General features: G+C 49.0%; 1 protein-coding gene across 1 annotated transcript in view; it reads right to left on the reverse strand.

The window, feature by feature from the left end:
* Nucleotides 1–6,949, reverse strand: part of GALNT2 (polypeptide N-acetylgalactosaminyltransferase 2) — a 179,112-nt gene extending 172,163 nt beyond the window's left edge. The window contains exon 1 of the mRNA XM_082718864.1: nt 6,431–6,949. Coding sequence (XP_082574990.1) covers nt 6,431–6,556 — 126 coding nt within the window. The 5' untranslated portion in view covers nt 6,557–6,949. The remainder of the gene's footprint in view (nt 1–6,430) is intronic.
* Between the last annotated feature and the right edge of the window lie 15,126 nt (nt 6,950–22,075).

The following is a 22,075-nucleotide window of genomic DNA, read 5'->3' on the forward strand; positions in this document are numbered from 1 at the left end:
CTGGGAGACTAAGAAGGGCAGAAGCCCAGGCCACAGTCTGCCAAGGCAGGTAGTCCCACGAGACCTCAGTGAGCCCCAGGGACTGGCCCGCTCCCCGGCCCCAGAAAGCTGCCCCTTGGCTGCGGCTGCACGAGAGCCCAGGAAAGCTGTTTCCATGTAGGCCCAGGAGGAGATTAATTGTGACCATTTCTTCAAACCCAGTCCCAGTGAATCACTGCCTTCCACATTCCGGCACGCTAAGAAACCCGATGTGTCTAAAATGCCACGTTTCCCGGGCCCGGAATACGGGACATGACAGAATGTCTCACCCCAGGCAGCAAGGGGCAAAAGTGAGGCCAGGAACAGAGATTTACCCACCCAGGGCAGGGGACCAAGGGCGAGGAGGACGGGCTCCGCCATGGAAGGCCTTGTTTGCTGATGCATCTGACTTTTTATTTCCCAGAAAGGGGCACGTGGTCAGCAAGGAGAAAGGTGGAGAAGGCTCTCTTAAGTGGACAGGTAAACCAGACCACCTGGAGTCAGTCCTTCAGGTCAAGCACATGGCTAAGGCTCACAAATCCTCCTGCCAGCTAAGAGACAAGGTCAAGTTCTACGAGGGCATGAGTGTCCACTGGGGTGCCCCCTCCAACACTTTCAATCTAGTTCTCGAAGGATTGTTTCTCACCAGGGCCAGCCTATCCTGAAACCCACTCTGGAGAGTCTGCTCGTGGGAGTGCCAGACAGGAGATCCGCCTTCAAAAACTTCACCAATAAGGCAGTTGGAGGCAAGGCTCCAAGACGACAGGAAGGGAACCAGGGTCCCCAGTAGTAAGGAGAATCGAACATTGCCTCAAAGGAAAGGTGACCTTTCAGGTCAGAGAAGTGAGCCCAGGCAACGCTTCTTTGGGTCCAAGTGGCACACTTACAGGAGTGCTACTCAACACCCAGGCTCCAAAAGGGCCAAGCGGTGGCAGGTGTTAATTCTTTGGTTGCTGATCATGGAGGAGGGAGCCCAAGGGAAGCGACCTGGACAGCCAGGGGCTGGGAGCCCTTTGGGGTCTTTAGATGGGTACTTAATTAATAACCAGCACGGAAGCATCCCCCTGTTCTAATCTGTGCAACAGCCCCGTATGGCTGTGTTTCCATGTGGACATCCACACGGCTTGTATGTCTCAGCAAACCTTCCAGAACAGGATTCACAAGGAGAAAAGCAGAAGAACAAGAAGGGGGAGTGGATTTGGCCAGGTATGGCTATTTTCTCATCCCATGAATTCTGCTGGGCCAGCTAGGAGACCTCACAGATTCTGCCCCTGCCCCCCACCCCAGGAATACCCTGTGCCTTTCCCAGGATCCCAGCCACAACCTCAAAGTCAACTCCTGCATGTGCCTGGGTCTCTGCCGCCAGCAGCCTCACCCTCACCACCTCCTCCTCCTCCTTCCACCAAGCCCACTGCCTCTGATTTGCTAGAAGGTAGGCAGCCCAGCACTGCCTGCTTCGAAATCGACTTCTTCCCAAACTTACTTCCTGCCCTCCAGAGATCTGGAAAACATGAAGGGCAAAACAAGATATTATAGAATCTAAAGCCATAAACCTATCGACCACCTCTCGATGACCTCCTCCCCTGTTCCGAAGAGGAATCCCACCACACATGAGGAGATACGGTGCAGAGACAGACAGGGCCTGAAGCCCACGTACACCCTTTACCAGCTAGGTCCCCCCAACCCTACCTCAAGGTCTGACAGCCCAAGCAAGCTGACCCTCCCCTGTACGGGGTCCAGCAGCTTCTTCTGCATGCTTGCTGGGAGGTGAAGGGATGCACTTATCACATTGGCACTGTTTATCAGTCACAATCTGTCCCCTTACGTTTGAGCACCCGGAGGCAGCCACAATATAACTAGGGAACAAGGAAACTTGGTTTTCCTTACAGAACAGTCTCCATCCCAGCGCCCTTTGTCAGGTTCTCCAGCTATAGTGCTTTCCCACCACGAATGCCCTCCCTACCTTGGCTTCAGGCTCTCATCTCCAATGGAACTTCCTTAAACTGCAGACTGACTCTAGGGAGCGAGGTCCACGCACAGACTCCCAGCTCTACTGACACCCATCCAAGCACGTGGCAGCTTCAAGTCCCATCTCGTAGCAGTCACAGGAGAGCAGTCACGGCCACCTCCCCCCCTGCCCGAAGAGGCAAGGCTACAGGGGCAGGGGAGGAGAGCCCAGATCTGAGGGGTGGGGGGGCATGGAGCAGGCTGGCTTCCTTGCCACAAGAAACCTCCACCTCGGGCCACGTTCACAGAGACACCCCCACTGCTTACCCAACCACAGAGAAAGGTGTGGCCTCCACCCAAGCTTTCCTGCTGGCTGCCCATAGGTGGGACACCGCAGTGGGGTTCCGGAGAGTTGGCATGTCTGGACCCCTCCCCCAAAAGGCAGCCCTTAATGTCATTCAAGGTTCTTCAGTCCGAGTCCAGATACACTGAACAAATCAATGTCAGAGGAATGGATGAAGGATAAAAGACAAAATAAAAACGTCAACGATTTTCCAGAGAGCAAGAAGACACTGCAGATTCCTGGTTCAATATATTTTCAAGGAGTATTTCTGCCTTTTACTTTTTCCTTATCCCCCCAAACTTCTAAACCATTTATTCCGTGTCTACTGTTCCCCAACACCTACTGCTGGCATTTAGCTCGCCACCACAAGGTGAAAATGATGATCCCCACTGTAAAGAGGAGAAACGGAGAGTCAGAGAAGCTCGTTAAATTAGTAAAGGTCACTAAGCAAAAGGGGGTGGAGAGCTAAGGTCACTCAGTGCCAATAAGTGGATTCGTGCCATTCTTCCTGTGAATGTCCACCACCCAGCTCAAAACACCCTGCTGTTTCCCATGATGGACCAAATTAAAAACCAACAAGTCAGCTTGGTGTGCGAAACCCTCTCTCTATAGCCCAGTCCCCAACTCCTTCTCCAGTTTCAAACCCTACTGTCCCCCTATACGTGTCCCATGCCCCAACCAAGGGGGGCTCTCATCACTCCCTCTTCCCCCCAAATGCCTCCTGCAAGATCACCCCCAAAGTCCTCCACTCTCGCACGCCCAGAGTAAGGGCAGCCCTGTGCCCGCTCATCAGGGAGGGGAGGTGGAAAGCGAATGGGCCGCCCAGCCCTTGGTCCTGTCCTTCAACTACGGCTTTCCCTCACTTCCCAAGGGTGGGAGCAGCACAGAAAAGGGGGGGGTCTCAGACTGGACACACTCTCTTTCAGGAGCAATCATGCTTCACATACTGGGAAATCCTCCCCTTTCCAGCCTCAACAGCCACACTTTATCCAGAGGCAGGTTCACTGCAACAGAAATCCCTTCTTTTCTACGGCTCCATCCAAGGAGCCAAGGCCTGGGGGAGACTTAACATGATTAAAATTTTAGAGCATTTAAGATGCTTAAAGGAAAGGCATCCTTGGAGTGCAAAGCATCAGTTGTGGGGGGGGGGGCAAACTATGGGAGGAGTGGAGAGATCTACACAAATGCAAATGCACTGATTTTTGACAATATTACGCAGAAACTGATTGACCTCACACCCCAGACCTCAGCCTTGCGTCCCAGATGGTGCGGCAATGGTCCGACTGCCTTTGAGCATCTGCTCCTGTCTTCCTTTATTAGATCTGCAACCTGAGGTGGGGTGGCTTTCTGGGGTTTGCCAAGTGAAGAATAACCATCTCGAGAAGAGTTATTTAACAGGCAGGGCACACAGTGACAAGGCCGGGAGGGGGTGCTGAAGCAGCAGAAACACCAGGCCCGCACCAGTCAGACAATCCCCCAAAGCCTAATCCTGAAGACTGGTACCCCGTGAAAAACGCCGGGGCAGAGAGAAATTGGCTCAATATGGAAGGAAAGGCTTGACTTACTATAGCGTTGCGTGGAGCAAGAGAAGAAACATCCATTCCACTTGCATCTTAAAAAACTATCACTAGTATTTAAATTCTGCCTTAACTTGCATACCACGTGATCTTTTTTCATGTCCATACTTTGCAAGCTAAAAAAAACAAGACAAAACAAAACAAAAAAAACTACATATTTCCTTTTATCATAAGGATGAACTAAATTTGAAGACTCTTGAGTCTTGAAATCCATGAAAACAATTCAGGGGGAAGGAAGACGACGCAGTTTTATACTCTGGATTCGGAAATTCAGGACAGTAGGGCTCTATTCAAGCCCTTCAGAACAGTCTCACGGTTTCGAGTTTTATACCAGGGTCCACAACACTAAGTTAATGAGTCTTTTACTGCGATTTCAAAAGCTATTGCATTTACACACCTCTTTCTCAACTGACAAATCACTAAACCATTCTAAGGGCTAGGATTAAATTTTATGGTTCGTTGACAGAATAGAATCCCAAATCACCACTCCATGTATAATTGTTCATTGCCCATGCATTTTTTTTCCTACCTGATCTCTGTACCTTCCCATTGCCACTAAGTCACAAACAGTTCTTGCATTTTTTTTTTTTAATTAAGGGTACCACTTCAGGGGTTAACACAGAGGACCCCTCAAAACCCAGCAGCTGAAGCCCACAAGGGAGAAATCAGTCTCTCTGGATGCTAAGGCCACACTGTTGCTATGTCTAAGCACATGTACTCATGCAAGTGCCAAACCAAGGAAAGAGAAATACCAGTGTGGCTTATTTGTTTGTTTTTCTTTTGCATGAAAGGCAGAAGGCTTTGCCAGGTCCTACCGGCACACCACGCCATGTGGACCTGCCAAGGCCCATTTTTCTGCAAAGCAAAGTTTTGAGAATAATTCCAGTTTAACATGACTGTAGTTTTCAAAGGGCTGCACTGCTCCTACTGGATGCCCTGCTCGCTGCCCTTCAAAAACAAACAAGAGACTTCAGGTACACAGACAGCAGTTCCCTGCATTAAAAAAAGGAAAGAAAAAAAATGGGCTAAGAGCACACTGCTGGCTCAGGACTAAGCTAGGCCAATCCAGCACATGGAAAGACTTTTCATTTCTGCCCCCGCCAGACAGAGCAAACCCAGGACTCAAACAAGATACCTACCTCATCTAATACCTTCAGGTGAGAATGAATGAATGAATGAATGAGTAAGAGAAAGAAACAAACAAACCAGGGGGGAAAATCCCTGAAGAAGCCTCGACTTCATGGGTCTGATTCTCAGGCTAGGAAGTCTGTTCATACAGTCAATCCCCTCTGCCTTGTTCCAGAATACCATTCCCTAGTCCCAGCCCAACCCGCGGTCCACCTCCATTAACTCAGTATTTCCTGGGTTTGCCGAGCCACTAAACGTCACAGTAATGAGGGTTACAGGATTTCGGAAAAGATAACGCGGCTTTCAAAACCGATTCTCCACCAAACACCTCAACCCCGCGGGCGGCATGTGCACCGCGAAAGCCCTGGGCTCCCAGCGGGCGCCCGGCCGCAGAACCCCGCCGCTGGGGCGTCTCTGGCCGCTCGATTTCCTCCTGGGCGGTCCCGGTGGCTTACACGGTCCCCATGGCCTAACCACTCGGCCCCTGGGAGCCTGCTCCAAGCACAGCTATGGACCAGGGACCGGCCCCGCGTAACCGGGCAGCGGGGCAGGGGGCCACGGCCGGGCGGCGGGGGCCGAGCGGACCCGGCCGTAACACACGGGACGAGAAGGGAAGATGCTGGGGACGGGCGGTTCGGGATGTCCGCGACCCGCTTCACTCCCCGCGCAGAGGCACGCTGGCCGTCCGCTTGCACCCGCCCTGGGAGTCCGTTCAGTCCGGCCCGGGGCCGGCCGCACACCCCCCACCGCACACCCCCCAGCGCGCCCCCAGAGGTAGCGTACGGAGAGAAAGGGGCAGCGTCCCCGGCCTGCCCGGGACCACCACTCCCCGTGACGAGGGGGAACAGGGTGAGGACTGCGGCGGCTTGTACCAAAGGGCGGCGAAGAAACTTGGACTCCTGTCTCCGGTACCTGACACTTCGCAAAGGCGGCCGCCTCTCCCTCCCCTCCTGCCCACCCCCTTCTGTGGGTCCCAACACCCCCGCGGCGAAACTTCCCGCCGCAGGGGACGGGGCTCCCGGCGGCCGGACAGGACTCAACTTCAATTACGTGGAGCAGACAGAGGGGGACGTCTGCGGAGGGGGACTGGGGGCGACGAGAAAGGCGTCTGGGGTCCCCAGCCCCTGCGGGGCGGCGCCGGGTCGCCCTCTCCCGAGCCGGGCGAGCGCGGAGGGGCCGGAGGCACCCCTGGCCCTGGCGAATCGGTTGGGAAGCCCGAGGAGAGGAGCGGGGGCCCGAGCCTAGGTCCGGGCAGAGGCCAGCAGGAGGGGCAGCAGAGCCCCTCGGCGCCCGGCCGGCCACGTCGGAGCAGGGGTCTGCAGCCGGGCAGGGGGCGCGTCGGCGCGGGAGGGGCCGGCGGGGAAAGCGGAGTCGGGCGGGGGAGGGGGGCCGGGCCCGGGCAGGGCGCCCCACTCACCTTCCTGCCGGCGCCGCCGCCCGCGCCCGCGGCCAGCGCGGAGCCGCCCCCCGAGTACATGTAGTAGGCGATGCCCAGCACCCACAGGAAGGCGAAGCAGAGCAGCATCCGCGAACGCCGCCGCATTCTCCCCTCTCGGCCGCCGGCCGCGGCCGCCGCTGCTCGCGAGTGCTGCCTGGGGCCGGCGCGGGCGGGGAGCGGGCCGGGGGAGGAGCGGAGGAAGGGGAAGGGCGCGGCGGCGGCTCCTCCTCCGGCGCGGGCAGCTGCTCAGCGGCGGCGAAGGCGGCGCGCGCCCAGCGCCCGAGCTCCGCCCCGGGCCGGGAGCGCGGCGCGGCGCCCGAGCAGGAAGCGGCGGCCTCGGAGGCGGCGGGCGGGTCAGGGAGCAAAGGGCGACCAATCGGCGGCGGCTGCGGGGGCCGAGGCGCGGGCCGGAGGAGGGGATTACCGCGTCTCCATGGCTGCGGCACGCGGGGGTTCCGCCGGGAGGGCCTCCGCGAGCCGGGCCGCCGCCCCGCCCCCTCTACGTCCTCCCCGCCGCGGCCCCTGAGTGACAGGTGGCTGCCCGGCGCCGGGCGGAGCGCGCGCACACGTGCGCACACACACACGTGCACACGCACCCAGGACCCTGGCGGTCAAGGCTGCCGCGCGCCGCCCCGCCTAGGCTGTCACCTCTTGGGTCCGGGGTCTTGGGGACCGACTCGGACCCTTAGCGGCCGGCCCACCTGAGCGTTTTGGTGCAAACCCGCCTGCCGGACCCGACTTCGCAGCTGCTCCCTGCAGTTTTCTTACTAATCTTGCAGCAAACCATCCCTGATCCCCAGCTGCCCATTTCATGTGATTATTTAGTCACAGGTGGGAGCCTCCAGGTAGAGTAAGAGAAGTCCAGAGAATATTTTTCCGAGAATGGACAGCCCTGAATAGCAGGATTCTTTTGTTTTATTTTGTTTTTAATCAACATGAAAGGGGAAGAAGGGACGCAATATATATATTTTTCAATCTTTCCCTTTTAATGTGTTGCTTTCTTAAAAGAAGAAAGAAGAGTTAACACAGAAGCATCTCAGGGAGACTCATCTGTCTTGTAACAGAATCTGGGTAACCTTGATGATGCCCTTGCCACACTCAAAGTTTCCCGTGCTCCTAGGAAAGAAAGTAAATGTTGCTTGGCACTTGGTATTTCAAAAGTGATTCCAGGAGCTTACCAGTCTGGAGGATGATGGCAGCTTCATGAATCTGAATCTCCACTCGCATCTTCAACAAAATGCAAACACCAATAAGCCTTCAGCACTACTGGGAGAGGGAATGCCGGGAACTGAACTTCTAATTACTTCTTAAGTAGCAGAAAGAAAAGACATCAAATTCCAGCAGAGCTCCCTGCGCTGTTGCCAAGGACTTAAGTGAAGTCCTGGCTTAAAACCTCTACAAAGAGAAAGTCCAACACCAAGAACTAAAACAGAACACAGGTGGGGTACTTAACAGGGAATAGGTTTGAAAGAGAATGGGACAGGAGGTGGCAGCCTTGAAGAAGCCTTGCTTCTGGGAAGAGTCAAACAAATAAAGAAAAAGTAATGCCCTTTGGAGGCCTGGCAGTGAAGGGATAGAAGGAAGTAAAAAGGGCAAATTAAAGATCCTGCAGAAATAAAAGACAGCCAGTCCCTCCCCCAGACACCGTGACCTATTGAAAACTGCACTTCACTCTACAGATAGAAGAGAACATTCCTGAACTGGGAGCCCTGTGTCAAAATTTCCAGTAACAGAATAGCATCTGATTGGCAGCATACGAAGCTACCATTAAAAGAAAATAAAAACGAAAAAGGAATCACATTTGTTTTTGATGGGAAAAAAAAAAGAATCGTAGCATTTTCAGCTAATGAAAATACACACACACACCCCTAAAACCAGGAAGCAGGAGGAATTGTAACACCACCCAGCAAACCACCAAACTGACCAAAGCATTATGTGGACACGTGCACACATCCAGACGTACATATACGCACACATGGGGACAACTACAATGAGAAATTTAAAAACTAAGAACAAACTAGACAAACAGGAAGAAATGCAACAAAAGTTGATCAAATTCAGGGAAGAAGTTGAAAATAAGACAGAACTCCCTGAAAGACCGAGAATAATTACAAAGTGCCCATGGGAGAATAGAGTCAAATAAAAATAGGTAAAAGGACACTAAAGAATGGCAAGAAAATAATCAAGACATTGAAAATAACTTAAAGAAAGAAGCAAAGTGTTCAAAGAGAAGTGGTTGGAATGAATGGAAATGAGGACCAAAACGCCTATAACCAGAGTCCTCAACACAGAAGCACCAGGGAAGCAGAATTAGTATTAAAACTATAACCTCAGGGCTCCTTGGTGGCTTAGCGGGTTAAGCCTCTGCCTTCAGCTCAGGTCATGATCTTAGGGTCCTGGGATCAAGCGGGCATCGGGCTCTCTGCTCAGCGGGGAGCCTGCTTCCTTCCTTCTCTCTCTGCCTGCCTCTGCCTGCTTGTGATCTCTGTCTGTCAAATAAGTAAATAAAAATCTTTAAAAAAAATTTAGAAAAATAGGAGCACCTGGGTGACTCAGTGGTTGGGCCTCTGCCTTTGGCTCAGGCCATGGTCTTGGGGTCCTGGGATCGAGCCCCTCATCGAGCTCTCTGCTAAGTGGGGAGCCTGCTTCCCTCCCTCTCTGCCTGCTGCTCTGCCTACTTGTGATCTCTCTATCAAATAAATAAATAAAAATCTTTATAAATAAATAAATAAGTAAATAAAACTATAATCTCCAATGGAATATTCAATGTAACTACATCATGATGGATAATACAGCTTGGCCCATTTGAAAGTTATTAACAGAGTAGGTCTCATTACAAGAAAAACAACTTTTTTTTCTTTTTTTATCCACGAGGTGATGAATGTTAACTTTATTGTGGTCATCATTTCACAATATATGTTTGTCAAGTCATTATGCTGTACCACTGCTATGGTGTTTATACAGTGATGTCAACTATAAAATTAAAACGGGGAAATGCTGTAATCCTGGAAGAGAATTCGAAGATAAGAAAAAAACTAAATTGTATATCAGAAGTAACTTCCATGTACCCTGAAAAACTCCAAGACGTATCTTAGTAAAACTATTGGATTTTAAAGGTATCAAGATCAAATTACTTATAGAGATCACAAATTTAGGCTGGTATCAGACTTCTGAAGAACATTACACAAAGCCAGGGAACAACAGAGCACCATTTACAAGAACCAAGAAGCTCAATGCGAGAAAATATCAGCCAAGGATTTCTGTGTGCAGCTATAAACACACAGAAAGGAACTGGGTGCAAAAATTCAGAGACCAGTATATGCCTTTCCTGGGGAGTAAGATTCCCCCCATCCAAGAGAAAACAGAAAAACCAACAAAATGACCGATGGAGACCATTTATATATTTAATTGGCAGAAGAATAGTATGTAGACATTATACTTTCTGGTAAAGTAAAACAACAGCAGCTAAAAATAGTTGAAGGAGAAGGGAAAGAGAAAAGAGAAAACAGAATCATATCATTGACTATTAAACAGGCAGTAAAATTCACAGCCAAATGTTGAAAGGTTAGGAAACAAGGAAGGAAGGAAGGGTAATATAAAAATATAAAACTTGGCCACAAAGCAAAATATATATATTCTCCAAAATCAGGAACCCTATTCTAAAACCATAAGACAAAAAATTTTAAAATAGCAAAGAATACATACCAGATAGGTGGGGGGGGGGGGGAGAAGAGTAGTAAGTACAGTATAATACATGTGGCAATTGTCAAAGAAAATAATATGACAGAGCTGAGACTAAATCATATCATAATATCATTTACAAAAGGGTTTAATTTGCATATTAAAATATTTTCAAGGGGCGCCTGGGTGGCTCAGTCAGTTGATCATTGACTTGATTTCAGCTCAGGTCATGACCTCAGGATCCTGGGATTGAGCCCCCAGTCAAACCATGCACTCACCGGGGAGTCTGCTTGAGGATTCTCTCTCCTTCTCCCTCTGCCCCTCCCCTTGCTCATTATCTCTCTCCCTCTCTCAAATAAATAAATAAATCTTAAAAAAAAAAAAAGATTTTAAAATCTGTTTATAAAAGAATACTCACATCTAGAGGCTCCTGGGTCGCTCAGTCACTTGAGTGTCAGACTCCTGGTTTAGACTCAGGTCATGATCTCAGGGTCCTGAGATGGAGCCCCCTGTCAGGCTCTGTGTTCAGCAGGTTGTCTGCTTGAGATTTTCTCCCTCTGCTCCTCCCCCACCAAAATAAATAAATAAATCTTAAAAAAAAAAAAAGGAAAGAAAACCAAAATCTAAAAAAAGCAGGAACTGTGATTGTAATATTAAAGTAGAACATTGAAGAACAATTTATAACTAAAACATCAAGTCCCAATGAAAGTATTTGTCAGTTAGGATTTGGTCAGAGGAGTAAAACCATTATTAATGTTGTAGAGTAAGGGCCATATGATAGAGTTTAAACTTTGTACAGTGTTGGGGGTACAAAAAAAAAAGTCAATAGAAGTCTATTTCCATTGTGTGTAGCAACAAATCTGAGGTCACTGTAACTTTCAGACCTGGCAGTCCAAAAATAATAATGTGGTGGTCTAGATGTGGTGCTAGATGCTAGATGTGGTGGTCTGAAGTCATTGAAGTCACTGGGGCTTGAGGATGTGAGGCCAAGGAAATAAGCCAGTCTTAGGGAGACAAATACTACAGAACCCCCTAATATGAGGTACCTAGAGCAGGACAATTCCTATGTACAAAGTTTCAGCTTGGGAAGAAGAAAAAGTTCTGGAGATGGATGGTGGGGACGGTTGCACAAGCCTGTGAAAGTTCTTAATGCCACAGAGCACTTAAAAGTGGTTCAAATGGTAAATTTTATGTTATCTATATTTTACCTCACTTTGAAAAGAGACATGACTAATTGGACAGAAATATTTCCACATGCATCATAGATAAAAGGCTAGTATCCTAACATAGAAGGAACTCAGACATTGAGAAGGGCAAAAACATATATAAAGACAATTCACAGCAAAGATCTTAAGAGTCTGTAAACATATGAGAAGGTGTTCCATTTCACTCATAGTAGACTTGCAAATTAACACTACAGAGACACTATTTATCCCACCCCTAGCCCCCACAAATTCGCAAAAATTCAAAAGCTTAACAAAACACTGTTGGCTGGACTGTAAGAAAGAATAAGGAAGACTTCTGTGAACAGGTATGGAGTGACTTCCAGGGTATGTTATTAAATTAAAAAAAAAACTGGGACAGAGTATAAATTATATGCTATTTTTGTAAGAATAAGGGAAAACATGAGAACGTACAAATGCCTGCTTTTTTTGGCAACATGCACACATCCACACACATAAAATAATGGTTTACCAGAAAACAATGAAATGAGATACCCGTAAAGGGCAAGAGGATAAGGTGGAGAGGATAGAAGGGGTGACACCTTCTTTTTCCTAGGTTTGACTTTTGGAAACATGTTAATGGCCTCCAAAAATAAAATAAAATAAACAAAGATGGGGATCCTAAAAATGTAATCCAAAGAGAAAGACCTGAACCCAACTATACTGCAAATTAATAACATTACCACACTTGCAGCGGGGGTAAAAGATCTAACACACCCACCTTTTGAACAAATTACTTGGGCCATAGAACCATAGCCTAGAGAATGAAAGAACTTCAAACAATTGTTGAACTCTTCTTCATGTGATTTTCATAGTGTTACAGTGTGGCAATTAAACTGCTTCATGCAGGGCACCTGGGTTAAGCCTCTGCCTTCGGCTCAGGTCATGGTCCCAGGGTCCTGGGATCGAGCCCCACATCAGGCCCTCTGCTCAGCAGGGAGCTTGCTTCCTCCTCTCTCTCTGCTTGCTTCTCTGTGATCTCCGTCTGTCAAATAAATAAATAAAACCTTTGAAAAAAAATGTTTCATGCATATTGTGCAATGGACATGTAAGAAAATGTATTGCTTTGGGAAGCTAGGATATTCACTGTGGAAGAAAGGGAATATGATATGGAATGATGTATAATGAAAGACAAGGAAAGGGGGAGGAAGGCAAGAAAGATTCCTGTGAAGTAGATTTGGAATTAGAATTAGTAGTATGAGCTGTAAATATATACATATGTTTATACATATACACACTCATGTATGTTCCCTAGACCTGTCCACCGAAAAGATCCCAGAGCAATGATACCTCAATAGCAATGAGCACATCTTGCAACAAGATGTTGGTCTCTAACACCATTCTCCACCATAAGGAGGTTTGCTTGGAGAGATCATTGATTCAATGACCAGAGCCTCGAAGGTCTGAAGGAACCTAGAAGACCTTGTTGTCATAGTAAGTAAGAAATAGTAGTAGAGGAATGTTAAACCATCACAGGAGGCAGCTTGAAGGGCCCCCACTGGCTAAATCTAGAAATATATGTATCAAAATCAATACTAAATAAATTGGGAATCTTTGAGTATACGCTGATAATAACTAGATGACCAAATAAAGGAGATAGGAAAGATCTTTGTTTCCATGCTGACCAATAAATGTGAAGGGAAGGGTAAAACTGAAACTCACCCCCTTGCAACCATCGCAATAGCGATTGGTTGGCGAAAGGGGAGTTTGATGGGAAAGAAGATATTTCCAGCATCCTCAAATACCTTTCAATAGGATATTTATTCATTGCAGAGGGAACTGAGTAACTGGATAGAGGAGAAACAGGACAATACCTTGGCCAGGTGATCGAGATGACCATCGCTCAGGAGACTCAGACGTATAGCCTGTGTCTGCAGATGCCCTGAGGAGGACATATCAGTATTTCGGTATTCTGGCCAAGAATTCATAACCTGAGTCTAATAATGAATAAATGTTGGAACAAAAACAAAATTGAGGGACAGTCTGTAAAAAATAACTGGTCTGTATTCTGCCAAAACATCACTATGATGAAGGACAAGGGAAGGGTGAAGAACTATTGCACGTTAATGGACAGAACGAGACATGAGAACTAAATGCAGTATGTGATCCTGAGTCGGGGACCGAAGAATGCCGTGGAGGATGGGGATAGGACAATTAACGAAACTGGAGTATGGCCCGTAGATTAGGAGAGAGTATCGTGTTACCTGCTATAGCAGGCCTTAGCCTATCACCCAGAGTTGCAGTTTTTTTCTTTTTTTAAGATTTTATTTATTTATTTGTCAGAGAGAGCGAGCACAGGCAGACAGAGGGGCAGGCAGAGGCAGAGGGAGAAGCAGGCTCCCTGCTGAGCAAAGAGCCCGATGTGGGACTCGATCCTAGGACGCCGGGATCATAACCTGAGCCGAAGACCGCCGCTTAACCAACTGAGCCACTCAGGCGCCCCAGCATTGCAGTTTCTGATGCTGATAACCTCACTGTCCTCACACAGGGAGATTCTCGTTCTCAGGAAACATGAGATGAAGGGCAGATGCTTCCCTAAGCTCAAGGGGCAAGTTACTCTCAAAAGGTCTAATGCAACAGATATGGCAAGATATTAGGAAGGAGTGAGTCTGGGTAAAGCGCATATGGGAATTACCTTTGCGACTCTCCCATAAGGATGATATTATTGATATTAGTATTGTTTTATTTAAAAAGTAATTTAACTTAAAGTGCATGGACCCTGATTATTAGTGTTATTCTGCAAATTAGGGGAAGGTGAGAAGCCCGGAATCTCTAACGTTGATTGGCTAACTCTCTTACAACCCTCGCATCTCTTCTCCCTAGGCAGCTGGCACACACGTAACTCCTTCTTTCCATTCCTTTTATGTTTTCTTCCTTTCCTACCACGCCTCCACTCACATGTTCAGCTACACGTGCATGGTTTCTGTATTTTTATAGGAAATGAGCTGAGTAGCAAAGTCTCCGGGAGCATGGACTTGCCCTTCATTCAGCCCCTGGCATGTACAGAACAGTGACTGCCATTTAGCAAGGCAATCTTTTCATGCTGGAAGCCCTTAGAGCCTTTTTCTTGACTGTATAGTACAGCACAAAGAGCTACATATTTGTAGCAACACATAAACAAAGCTTAGATATTTCTCCTGCTAGTTCACCGTCCCTGTTACTATCATCAGAGAGATCAGGCACCCTGTACAATTGAATGATATTTGTGTCTTTATACCACGGAACCATTTTAATAATCTGATGGCTCCATTTCCCTTTGTCTCCAGTATTTGAATGAGGGCAAAATACGCAACTAAGAGAGAACAGAAGAACAAAATTATAATGCCGTCAGTAGGACCAAAATGCTAAACGCTAAGATTGGGTTCTCAGAAGTCTTTCTCCCCCACTCCCAAATTTGAAATGTGTTTACACAGAGGGTTTTTGTCAAAAGGTGAGATTAAAGAACACTGTTCAGGTCCCATCAGAGTCCCAAGACCCACCACAGGATGGCTTTAATGGGAAGGGACACTTTGGAGCAGAACACTTCTGTCTGTGTGAGTCAAGGGCTACTGGCCCTCAAAGGTGCCACTCTTAGTGACAGAAGCTCAAAACCCCACATACCCCGTGGAGACATGTGCTGACCACCTGCCACCGTCTTTCCAGAAATTTCCTCACTTGCCTCAAGACTGAGAAATAATTCATCACCATGATTTAAGTTAAGGAATTCAATTGCCTAAAAATATAAACATTAACGATGTGCTTACTACATGCCAGGCACTGTTCCAAATGCCGTTCGTGTATTATTTTATGTGATTATTATTAATCTTCGCAACAGCCCGATGAAGCAAATGCCATTATTATTCTACTTTTATACGGAGGCTCAACACCGTTGACTGTTCCTCGCCCAGAGCAACTCCAAGGGCCACAGAGCCTGGGCATGTGAGTGACAAGGAAACATTTGGCCGCACCGCAGGCTAAATGGGTCACCTGGATGGATAGGGATGGGTCTGAGGAAAATGGCACAGCAGGGGCTTGCGGGGATGCCGGAGACCTTCTGGCTGGTGCTGGTGCTGGTTCCCTACTGTGTTGTGTGTGGAAAAGGTCAATGGGTTGTTCATCTATGATATGCTTTCTACATGAAATTATACTTCAGGGAAAAAAAAAACAAAAACAAAAACAAAAACATCAGGATGAAGAATCACTGACTTCCTTTCAGTCTCCATAAATGCTCCGTGAAACTCGCCCCCTCACCAGCCTCTGCCTTAAGGGACCGCCCAGCTACTTCCTGTCACCACTTCCCTCCCTCGCCTGCCCTGCAGCCCACACTGCTGGAAGCATCCCCAGAAGCCTCCAGGCAGCCTCCTGGGCTTGTGCACACGAAGCTCCTCACCTCACATTAGGGGAATGTCAGGCCATTGAGGATGATGAACAGGCCACCTGGGCTGCTCACACACCTGATTCTCACGGTTCATCTCATGGATCATTCCGCCTGGGCCTCGTCCCAGCCTCTCGTGCTCCAGACTGGGGAAAGGAGCTCCCAATGAGGGCTGGGATGTCAGCACCATAGTCCCTCACTCCCGCATAGCTCTTTCCCCCCTCAAAATGCTTGGGGTCGTAGGCCACAGGGATCTGGGGGAAAACACAACATCCCCACAACAGCCCTATAAAAGGGAATTCTTGTTGGTGGCTTTGAAGCGACCCCCAGCCCCTCCAAGTCCTCCGTAGTCATTCCTGTTCTCTCTGGCAATGCTCTGCTACCGGCTGAGAGGTGCTGTTCATGCTCCTAGCTCCCCCTTTTGTACATCCCTTTACCCAAGACTCCCAGAAAACCTGTCCACCCTCTCCATGGCGGTGCCCCTGGCGCCCCCCGCAGTATGACCTCTGTTAATGCCCGCAACCTGAAGAGCCGCCCCAGGAAGCAGGAACCCAGGGTCAGGTCCACTGAAGGCTGCCTGGCCCCCTGCCCTGCCCACATTCCCCAGGGATAATAAAGACCCAGTTCCTTTCATTTTGGTACACTCTGGTATGATAGCCTGTCCCTCCCTGTGCCCCAGACAGCCAGGAGAACCCTCTGGATGAAGGGCAGATGCTTCCCTAAGCTCAGATGCCTCTCCCCCTCCACCTCTTCCTTTGTGATAGCTTCTTCCCGGGAGGCCTCTCAGTTCATTGGGTAAATGAACCCCCGGTGTGCCTGCCCCAGCAGTCCCCCAGATAGATCTGGGTTCCCGAGTGAATCTATCTTCAGCTCAACTAGCCTCCTGCTGTGAATTTCAGTGTTTTCACACGTACCATCCCATCGGGTTCCTCCTGAGGCCGGTAGTACTCTGCTCATCTTGGAGGATGGCCTGAGGCTCAGAGAATTCAGGTAAGTGATCCCAAACCATCCTTGGGCTAGCAGACAGCAGCACCAAGGTCAGAGCCAGGTCACCTCCCCCCAAGTCCCCAGCCTTCCCGCCACCTGCCCCCGCTGCCGCCTGCCCACGCCAGCAGCAGCGTCCCAGGATTGGCTCCGGTGCGCGTGGATGTTCTGAGGAAGTCTCTGATTTATTTATAGTTTCTACTCCACTCACTTCCAAAGATAATTGGAGTCATCTTACAAAACCCACAAACACACATACATAAGATGTACAGAGAAGTGTTGTGTAGGCAGACCATGTAATGGGGGATTTTCCGTTCCCCTTTTCCCCCTGCCAGATTTCTAATCCTGGAGAGCTTTGTAAAAATATAATTTCCTGAGATTCCCATCCCAGACCTACTGAATCAGAATTGCCAAGAGCCTTGTATATAGTGTTTTTATTCCACAATACAAGAGATAAAGGAGGCTAGAGACAGATTAAAAAGAGGGAGAGATCATACAGTGGATAGCTGTATGGGCAGAGGAGCTCTGCCCTGGGACCCAGGGCAGACCTCAGTGTCCTCCAAAAAACCCTATCCCGGCTGCTGCTTGAGGATGGACATGGTGTGTTCTGGAAACAATCCATCTTTGGAGCCCAAACAGCTCTCTATCACCCAAGAGCCAGTGAACACAATTCTGTTCTATGAACTATAGCACCTTACCATACCTGTCAAACCCAAGGCATCCATAAGGAACGAGGACCGGAATTCAGATTTGGAAAGCAGGGTCATCGTGCAGTCCAAAAGCAAACATCTCCAGCTTGAGAAGAAAAGAAAGGACACTGGATTCCATTTCAAAATGATTATTAATTTTTAGCTGTGATAATGTTGTGGTTATATAGAAAGTGTCCTCATTCTTAGGAAATGCAGGAAACATTGAGAAGGTGAAGGGTCATGATGTCTGCAACTGACTTTCAGAATAGCCAACAATAAAGTTTTTATATTTATAGAGAGAGTTATAAAAATACAAGTGTAGATAGGTCTATGATACATAGAGAGAACTACACGGAGAGAGATAAAAAAAAAACAAATGTAGAAAAATGTTAATTGTGGAATCCAAGAGACAAGCATAAATAAGGTTATTCTATTCTTTCAGCTTTGTCTCTATATAACATTTTTCAAATGAAAACTTGGGAGAAAAGGAAAGGAAAAAGAACAAATGAGGGAGAACTGGTGAATAAATGCTGTGAAAATAATCACAATTTTTCCTGGGGGAAAAAAAAATCCCAGACATCGTAGCCAGACAGAAACATCCGGCATGCTTGGCTGGATGTCACTCAATCAATTATTCAGCAGGTGTTTATTACAGGTCTGTGCTGGGTCTACAACTTCCCTAAACAGTGAAAGGGAAATGGAGTCGTATGCTATGGGGTTCCTGTCCTTGAGGCCCTAATGATTAAATTCCGTGTCATGAAACTTGCTTTGCTCTGGGTCTAATTCCTTGGGAGATTCTAAAAAAACACCTAAGTCATACCTCTGTGAGCATAGATGTCTCAGTCCCAGGGAAAATGTCTTTGTCAGAAACTTCATGGGCAAGGGAAACAATACAGGATGTTCCAGGATGTCAGAAATGAGAGGTTATACTAAGAAAATTCCTGGACCAGATCCCAAATAGGGCCACATGTTCTGGAAACATCAGTGTCTGGAAATCCTAGGAAAGTCGATGAGAGCCAAGCGGGGTCAGCATTCAGGGTGAATGGAAGTAAGGTCTTACCTCAAACGGGATGAGGGACACAGGGGGGCCAGGGCAGAAGAGAACTCGAGGGAGGCCTAACCACCCCATAGACACAAGGAGGATGGTCCGCGAGAGAGGGACACAGCCCCAGGGACCAGCAAGGAGCAGGGAAGGCAGGAGGTGAGGAAGTCACCTTGGGGCAGGCCAGACCAGCTATGGGCTCCATTTAACAAGCCTAGTAGTAATTTCAGGGGTATTTTTGCTTCAAAGGGTAGAGGGAGGGAGCACATTTCTCTCCATGAAGATAATGGAGAACTCCTGAACATTTCTTTGAGTAATGGGGGGAATCAAGATTTCAAAGCATAAATTCCTCCTGAGTGCACAGTCACGTGTTCCACAAAGACATTTTCCAGTCTGTGTTTGGTGCCAGCCTCTGTTCTAGATTCCTGGACCACGCTGAGGAGGAACACAGAGGATAACCTCATAGCGTCTGGTGTCATGTATACAACCATTCATCAGCGCACAGGAAGGATAGGCTCCTAGACCCATCTTCTCCGGAGGGGGCAGTGGGAGCCAGGAGCTGCGGGTACGTCCTGAAAAGTCACCCAAGGAGCCTGAAGACGGCGCTGCCGAGGCCCAAGACGGAGGGAAAAGACTGCAGGCTCAGGGACAAAACCTTCCCGGCTGCTGACAGCCCCAGCCATGGGCCCTGTCGACCTCAGCACCCACGGAGACAAACAGAAACAGCGTTGAAGTATTTCTGACATGCAGCTGTAGGCAGGCAGCTCTGCTTAGAATGATTTATGAAGATGTTTTGTTTTCACTTTTGCACACAATTGACTTTGAGTAAATGATCCTTGTTCCAGAGGAATCTCTAATCAAGGTGTCGCTGTATAAAACAGCCTTTGCCCTCAAGGAACTGTATGGCCTGACTTGAAAGACAGAGCATGCACCCATGGAAGGGATAGGAAGGCTGTAAATAAGCCGGCAAAATGTGGGGTGTGGACAATTAAGGGGTCAACAGAAAATTTAAATAGAATATACATGCTTGAGAGCAAGCCAGGTTTCGACCCAAGTCTCTTTTGGATTTCCAAGTGAAAAAAGGTTCACTGTGCTTAATCTCGTTACTGATCAGGAGATCCTTAAATCAAGAGCTGGCCTCAACTGCAGTTATGAGAAGTCAGAGAAGGGACACCGGCCTCTGTGTGAGCCCCACATCAAACTTGGTCCAACAGGCTGTGGCGGGGAACAAGATCGACCCAAAACAGGGTGTTCAAAAAGATTAATTTAATAGATGATTCCAGGATGTGCTGGGTGGAGAGGACTGTTTGCCACCTTGGCATGGCAGATGGGACCTGGGGCATGAGGATGTTTCCGAAGGGAAGGAGGCTCCGTGTGAAAGATGCCCCCCAAGCCTCACACTTTAGAGAATGCAGGGCAATGGTGGATGGCCTTATGGGAGAATTCTATTTCTTCCTTCCACCAATATCTATTAGGCCTGTGCCTGGGGCCAGGCACTCTTCTAGGAACTTGGGTTATATCTGGGACAGAACAGACTTTGGTTCCCTCTGGAGTTTCTATTCCAGCAGAGCCATGAGACCAGGAAGGGAAGCGATGGGCACGAGACATTGCACATAATCAATAAGTAAACAGTACACCGGGAGGTAGAAGGTGCCCCAGACAGAAGGCCAGCAGGGCAAGGGAAGGGAGAGTAGGTGATGTGCGTGCACTGGGGACGGTCAGGCAGGCCCCGTGCAACAGGTGAGATCCAAGCCTAGAATGGAGAATTAGCCAAACAGGTACCTGAGAGAAGGGGATCGCAAGCAGGAGCCAGAATGGCTGGTGCAAAGGCCCTGGGGCAGGAGCTAACCTGGCCTGTGAGATGAACCGGGGGGCTCAGTGTTGCTGGAACAAAATGAAAGTGAAAGAGAAGAGGTCACAGATGGACCAAAGGTCACAGTGAGTAGAGACTGTAAGGTCCTATGGGCTATCATAAGGATTTTATTTCTATTCTTGAGAGAAACAAAAAGCCTCTAGCAGGGGGGCTGGGACAAAAGAGTGACATGGTGTGTGGCACTGACGGCTGTGCTGAAATTTTTTTGTAGGGGGCAGGTAGGGGCGGGGGCAGAAGCAGGAAGATCTTTCAGGAAGGGCCCAAGAAGAGATGGTAGCTCAGACCAGGGTAGGAACAGTGGAGGAAGCAAGAGTCTCAGCCCCTACACAGTTTGAAGGTAGAACCAACAAGTTTTTCTACGAGGCGGGAGGCGGAGTATGGGAGGAAAAAGCAGCTAAGGTTGATCCCAAGGACTTGGCCCTGACTCCCTGCAAGTCAGGAGCTGCCTCGGCTGAGAAAGGAAGGTGACAGCCAGAGCTGGTTCTTGACAGACGATCATGATCACAAGTTCATGGCAGGATGTGTAGAGTCTGAGCCATCGTCGGGACTCCCAAGGGAGGAAGTCGAGAGGCAGTTTAGAGGCACGTGCCTGGAGTGTGGGAGAGAGGCACAGGAAGACAGACGTCTGAGGGCCTGGGTGTGGAGAGGGTGTGTAAAGCTGAGACACGTTGGACAACACCAAGAGGCAGGCCAGGGACAGAGGTCTCTCTAACGATACTTAAAAGTCAAACACAGTAAGATACCCTGTAAGTCTAACACGTGCATAAAGAGAACGGGAGGAAGGGAAACAGACGGCAGGAACTGAGTGGGCTCTCTGGAGTTTTGCTACAAAGCGGAGCAAAGAAATGGGGCGACCGGAGAGATAGGGATCAAGAAACGGACACTGTTTGAGGACATGAAGTTTGTGAAGGGGACCAGATTGGATGGCGAGGTGAGTCTGAGTCTGAGGAGATGGCAGGCCATCTGGTGAAAAGGCCCGTCACTGTCAACCACGTGGGGACTGCTGAGGAAAGGACATCACACAGGTGAGGCCACAGACGCCTGCTCAGCCGATCTGAGTCTGGCTGGATCTTGGACCCCAAGGTTAAAACCACAAACAGACCAGACTGATTAACTCACGCACTAACTAAACACCTCGTGCTTGCTTCTTGCCGCACTTTCTGGATGCATCCATGAAGGTGTTTTGCAATGACTGGAACGTCCCAGCCTCCGGAGCAGATAAGCCTTGATAGCAATGAAATGCATGGAAGACCACCCCCCTCCCATGTCCGTTTTCCCGCCATGACCATGGGCTGAACTCGTCCTGCCCCACAGCCGTGATCACACCCTCTCTGCCTGCTGTCTCACACATACCCCCTGAGCCTCTCCCAGAAAACTCTAGGTGTCCATCCTGCAGACAGGGAGGTCGGTAAGGGCTTGAGCCTGCCATGTCCCCAGGCTGCTGGCACCTGAAATAAACTCCCCTGTCTCTCCTGTCCAAACCCTCATCTCTTGAATCACTGGCTTGTCTTGGGACAAGTGTATCCAAGTCTGTTTGGCCCCACTGTTGGAAAATCCAGCCAGGACCTAGACCTCTGATGTGTCTGGCCCCTGGGGTTCCCCGGGATGGAGCAATCGGCCTCAGCACACCCTGGGGCTCACCTGTTCCTTTCCTGAGACAGCAACGGTGGTAGGCGGGTCCCTGACATGTGGGAGGAGTGGAAACGAGTTAGAAGTGAATGGAGAGATGCTGGAAGGGACGCCTGGCCTGTGGAAGGAAGTGGAGGGTTGAGATGGGG

Source organism: Mustela nivalis, assembly GCF_964662115.1.
Source record: "Mustela nivalis genome assembly, chromosome: 2".
Taxonomy (NCBI): domain Eukaryota; kingdom Metazoa; phylum Chordata; class Mammalia; order Carnivora; family Mustelidae; genus Mustela; species Mustela nivalis.